Here is a 5,808-nt window from a genome sequence, read left to right as displayed (position 1 = left end):
TTAGCTATTAGCAACATGCTTTATCATAACTCAATAAAAGATTTAAAAATTGAGAAGTCATAAGGCAAACATAGGTACCAACAGGAAGAGATACATCTCAAAGGATCCAGTCGGTCATATATAGTGACAAGAGACAAAACTAGGGTGAACTGCCTGAGAAAGAGTTTCACTTAGAATATATTTGGCTCTAGGCAACTGAAGAAACAGCACAGAATGGAGCACTGGAACTCCACCCTGGGAAGAGGATTCATATTGATGGGGATTCTGAAGGACAGCGGGTCCCCTGAGCTGCTCTGGGCCACACTCGCCATCCTCTACATGTTGGCTCTGACCAGCAATGGCCTGCTGCTCCTGCTCATCACAGTGGATGCCCGGCTCCATGTGCCCATGTACCTCCTGCTTGGGCAGCTCTCACTCATGGACCTCCTCTTCACATCTGTGGTCACTCCCAAAGCCCTCATGGATTTTCTTCTCAGGCAAAACACCATCTCCTTTGGGGGCTGTGCCCTTCAGATGTTTCTGGCACTGACGCTGGGTGGTGCAGAGGACCTCTTGCTGGCCTTCATGGCCTATGACAGGTATGTGGCCATTTGTCATCCTTTGAACTACATGGTTCTCATGAGTAGGAGGGCGTGCTGGCTCATGGTGGCCACGTCCTGGATCCTGGCATCCTTGAGTGCTCTAGGACATACCTTGTATACCATGCACTATCCCTTCTGCAAAGCCCGGATGATCAGGCACCTGCTTTGTGAGATCCCACCTCTGCTGAAGTTGGCCTGTGCAGATGCCTCCAGATATGAGCTTACTGTATATGTGACGGGTGTGACTTTCCTCTTGCTCCCTCTTTCTGTCATTGTTGCCTCCTATGCACTAATCCTATTTACAGTGCTCCACATGCCTTCAAATGAGGGGAGGCAGAAAGCCCTAGTCACCTGTTCGTCCCACCTGACCGTGGTCGGGATGTTCTATGGAGCTGCCACATTCATGTATGTCTTGCCTACTTCCCTCCACAGCCCCAAGCAGGACAACATCATCTCTGTTTTCTACACAATTGTCACTCCAGCCCTGAACCCCCTCATCTACAGCCTGAGGAATAAGGAGGTCATGGGGGCCTTGAGGAGGGCCCTCAGAAAATACATGCTGCAGACACACCCCAACCTCTAGGGAGGGGTCATGTCTTGTCTCTTACCCTCCCTTCTCCAAATTGAAATGCCATACACAGCCAGTCTTGTATGACCCTGTGTATGAGCTAATACAAACACATTAAAATGTTTTCATTTCAGTTCTACTGTATAGCAGGGGAGCATAGAGCCCTTAGTTCACTCATGTGGGATATATCATCCTCATCTGGGAAGCCCACTTTGTAAAAGGAACAGAAGAGGAAAAACCTGGAAAGGATGTTCTCTGTGGTAGGACTTCATCCTGACACGATTATCAAGTAGGCACGGTAGGGGATTGTTTTAAATTCAGTATCATGTAGCAGTGACAAACAGTGATAGTTGTAGCCTGACCCAACTCCAATAGCCTATAACATCAGAGAACTGCTTTCCTTTGAATTCTGACAATTAATAGAGATAAGTATCTTCAGAAGATATATTGGGATTCTTGGTTATTAGGCAAATGATTGTTTGAGCAACTTTTTTTGAAAGAATAATAGATTTGTATTCTGGACTTAAGCACCTCCCCATATTGAACACAGGAATAAAGACAATATCTATATTGAGATAATGAAAAGAGCTAAATGGGGCTTTTTCATGCTGCCTAAAACCAAAATTGAAATGAATAAAAGAGAATGTGAGAGTATTAGATTTAAAGTAAGAATTAGAGATACAATCAACAAAAGTGAGAGACATCTGTTGTCTATATTACTTGAGTTTAAAAAAATATATTACACATATACAGGTGTGTTTTGAAACATCAAAACAATTGCAGGGAGCTCATACTCTTGAGGTGAGTATATGTGTAGGTCTGTGTTCACAGAAAGGAGGAGTCAAATATATAACTCACTTTCTAGTTATCTTAAATATGGTTTATTTTTTCATTTGATTTATTGAGGTGGGAAAATTTACAACAAATGCTGGGAACTTAAATCTGTTAAGAAGCTCAAAAATATCCTAGCTCACATAGTTGGAATTGTTAGAATAGTGTTTTGTGAAAACTGAAAGACCTTATTTTTACAGAAACAATCTTAATTGTGTAATCTATAAAGCTAAACCATAATATAAAAGTGAAAACTAATCTATGAATCTAGACCAAGTTCATTATAAAAGCTGAGAAAATTCAGAAATTTAGAAAGAAGTAAAATTACCTATAAAGTTTTTCTTTCATTTTTTGGTTATCCATATTTGTATTTTACTAAATAGTTATGTATATGCTGATTGAAGTCTTGCTTTTCTGGCATTTAAAATTTGTTGAACTTCCTCCCTTGTGAAGAGGGAGCATTATTGTTTTGGGGTAGAGAGTGAGTAGCCAGGAGGGAGGTGGCCAGAATGCTGAATGTGAATCTCTGCTCCTCCTTTATCATCCGTGTGTCTTTGGACATGATAATGAACTCTGTGTTTCAGTTTGCTCATCTTAAAAGTTGTGATAATAATAGGACTCTTGTTGATGTCAAGATGTTTTTAGAAAGACTGAGTAAGATACTGAATGTCAAGTGCATAGACAAGAGCCTGGAGAATAGTGCTTAGAACATGCTGGCTATTGTGAATAAATAGTAAATAGCCTTTAAAAACTTTTAAATTTTTAAAAAATTATATTTTATTGATAATGCTATTATGGAGTCCTGATGTTTCCCCCTTTGTGCCCCCTCCACCATCCCGATTCCCTCAGGCAATCTCCCCACCATTGTTCATGTCTAGTTCTTTGGCTACTCTATCTCCTATACTGTACTTTACATCCCCATGGCTATTCTGTAACTACCTATTTTTACTTATTAATCCCCTCATCTCTTCACCCATCCTCCCCTTCTCCTCTCCCATCTGGCAACCATCTGGTAACTAACTTCTTTTCTCTTGCTGCTTTTAAGATTCTCTCTTTATCTTTAACCTTTAGCTTTTTAATGATGATATGTCTTGGAGTGGGCTTCTTTGCATCCATCATAATTAGGACTCTCTGTACTTCCTGGACTTACATGTCTATTTCATTCACCAAATTAGGAAAGTTTACTTTAAATATTTTTTTCAGATAGATTTCCAATTTCTTGCTCTTTCTCATCTCCTTTTGGTACTCCTGTGATGTGAATTTTGGACCTTTTGAAGTTTTCCCAGAGGCTGTTTATACTATCTTCACTTTTTTTGGATTCTTTTTCCTTCTTGTTGTTCTGATTGGTTGTTTCTTGCTCTCTTATGTTCTAAATTATTGATTTGATTCTTGGCTTCTCCATTCTACTGTTGTTTCCATGTAAATTGTTCTTTATTTCAATTAGTGCATCCTTTGTTCCTGACTGGGTCTTTTTTATGCTACTGAGGTCCTCACTAAGTTTCTTGAGCATCTTTATAAACAGTGTTTTGAACTCTGCATCTGATAGATTGCTTATCTCTGGTTCACTTACCTCTTTTTCTGGAGTTTTTATCTGTTCTATCATTTGGGCCATGTTTCTTTGTCTCTTCATTTTGGCAGCCTCTCTGTGTTTGTTTCTATGTATCAGGTAGAGCTACTTTGACTCTGTCTCTTGGTGGTATGCCCTAATGTAGTAGGTGTCCTGTAGGGTCCAGTGGCACAGCCTCCCCTATCACCCAAGCTGGGTAATCAAGGTGTGCCCTTCATGTGGGCTGAGTACACCCTCCTGTTGTAGTTGGGCCTTGGTTGTTGATGGCATATCAATGGGAGGGATTTACTCAGGCCAGTCAGCTGCAAGGACTGACTATGACCACTGACCACCAACCCCCACCCTCCATGCAGGATCAACTGTGCAGGGGCAGGGTGGTGGTGCTTTGATGTGTTCTGTAGCTGTCCTTTGGGTGTGCTAGCCTTGCAGTCTCCCAGGTGGTGCAGGACAAGATCAGCCTCCACCTGTGTTTTGACCAGAACACTCTGCTTAAGCAGCAAAGCAATTTAAGATGGCTACTGCTTTGCTGCACTTAGAGGTTCCCAGGCAAAACCAAGCTATGAATCTAAGTCAGCTTCTGCTAGGGCTCACTGAAGCCAGCTGTTGCTTGTTTGGTAGGATTTAGGAGCCAAGACCAGCCATTCTTATGGAAAAACAGCTTGGGTGGGCCCGTTAAGTTGGTTGGGGCCTCTGGGGATCTCCAACGTGAGTCAAACAATGTTAGCCAGATTAAAGGAGTCTCAGATATGGCACCAGTTTGCCGGCTCTTTGGCAATAGGGTTTAGCAAAGTAACAATGGCCTCTGCTTGCCTTGATGCCAGACACTTCAGTCTCTCCCTGAATGCTACTGGCGCCTTTCAAGCTGCCACCCCGGTGCTGGAGCTCAGAGGGAGGGAGTCTGAGTAGGTAAGTCCGTGTGTGGGGTCCCCAAGAGGAACTGCTTGGGCCTCCAGAAGTTTCCTCCACTGACTCAATCCCCGCTGGTTTATGCAGCCAGGAAGTGTGGAGACTTATCTTCCTGGCACTGGAATACTGGGCTGCAGGGTCTGGTGTAGGGCTGGGACTCCTTGCTTCCAAGATATCCTTCCCGAACTTTTATCCACATGGGCGTGGGACCTGCTCGTTCTACATCTGCACCCCTCCTACTGGATGGATGTGGTTTCTCTTTAATTCTGCAGTTGCCAGACTTCCACTCAACTCAATTTCTGACATTCCTGAGTGATGGGTGTTCTATACTTTAGTTGTAATTTTGATGTGTTTGTGTAAAGAGGCAAGCCATGTCTCTCTACACTGACCAGAAGCTTGACAAACAAAAAAAAAACTTTTAATTTTTTAAATTGTGGTATAATTGACATATAACGATATTAGTTTCAGTGTACAACATAATGATTCTATATTTGTATATATTACAAAATGATCACCACAGTATCTTTAATTAGCATCCATCATCATACATAGTTACAATTTTTTTCTTGTGATGAGAACTTTTAACATTCACTTTCTTAACAACTTTCAAATATGTAACACAACATTAAGTATAGTCACCATGCTATACATTACATCTCCATGACCTAATTTTTTTATAATTGGAAGGAAAGAAGAATTTTAAATGACTACGTAATATTTCATCATATGATTTCTTTGTAATATATTTAGACATGTGCTTAAACTTTGTTTTTTCCCCCAAGTTTTCTTATATCAGTGTCTGATTTTATCTTAGGTCAAATTTCTAGAAGTAGAATTACTAAGATACAAGCAAAGAAACTATTTAAACTTGTTGTTACAAAGAGCCAAATTGTTTATCAGAAAGTTAAAAACACTTTAATTTATGTGGGGGTGCCGGCTCACTACATTCTTTCTAATGCTAACTAATCTTGTGACCAGCCTTTGTAAATTTATTAATGATTGATAAAATATAACAGTTGTTTTCATTTGTGACTTATTTTATCTGATCTTAACAATTTTTTTGTAGCTGTTATAGATAAGGTCATAAACAAATTTATAGTTTTATGGCAACATTTATTTCACTTATTATTTAGCTATGTGATAGCATTTGTTGACTAGGGAAGAGTTACCATATTTATGTAATACATATATCCATCTTCCCTGGCCAGGTAACTCACCTGGTTAAAGTGTTGTCCTGATAAATCAAAGTTGTGGGTTTGATCCCTGGTCAGGGCACAAAGAAACATCAACCAATGAATGCATAAATACGTAGAACAACAAAAAGTCTTCCCTTCTCTCTCTCTCAAAATTAAAAC

At 40.4% G+C, this 5,808-nt stretch overlaps 1 protein-coding gene across 1 annotated transcript; it reads left to right on the top strand.

The window, feature by feature from the left end:
• The first annotated feature begins 207 nt into the window (after nt 1-207).
• Nucleotides 208-1,164, top strand: LOC129078011 (olfactory receptor 2AG2-like). The gene has a single exon (XM_054582634.1). It carries the CDS (start codon nt 214-216, stop codon nt 1,162-1,164), a length of 951 nt encoding a protein of 316 aa, XP_054438609.1. The 5' UTR covers nt 208-213.
• The last annotated feature ends 4,644 nt before the right edge of the window (nt 1,165-5,808 follow it).

This window comes from Pteronotus mesoamericanus, unplaced genomic scaffold (genome assembly GCF_021234165.1).
Source record: "Pteronotus mesoamericanus isolate MK-2021 breed Mesoamerican mustached bat unplaced genomic scaffold, CSHL_Meso_final contig_1189, whole genome shotgun sequence".
Lineage (NCBI taxonomy): Eukaryota > Metazoa > Chordata > Mammalia > Chiroptera > Mormoopidae > Pteronotus > Pteronotus mesoamericanus.
This window is presented reverse-complemented; position numbering and strand designations above follow the sequence as displayed.

Excerpts from the sequence above, each read along its gene's own strand:
- LOC129078011 (XM_054582634.1), top strand. The coding sequence starts at position 214 with ATGGAGCACTGGAACTCCACCCTGGGAAGAGGATTCATATTGATGGGG.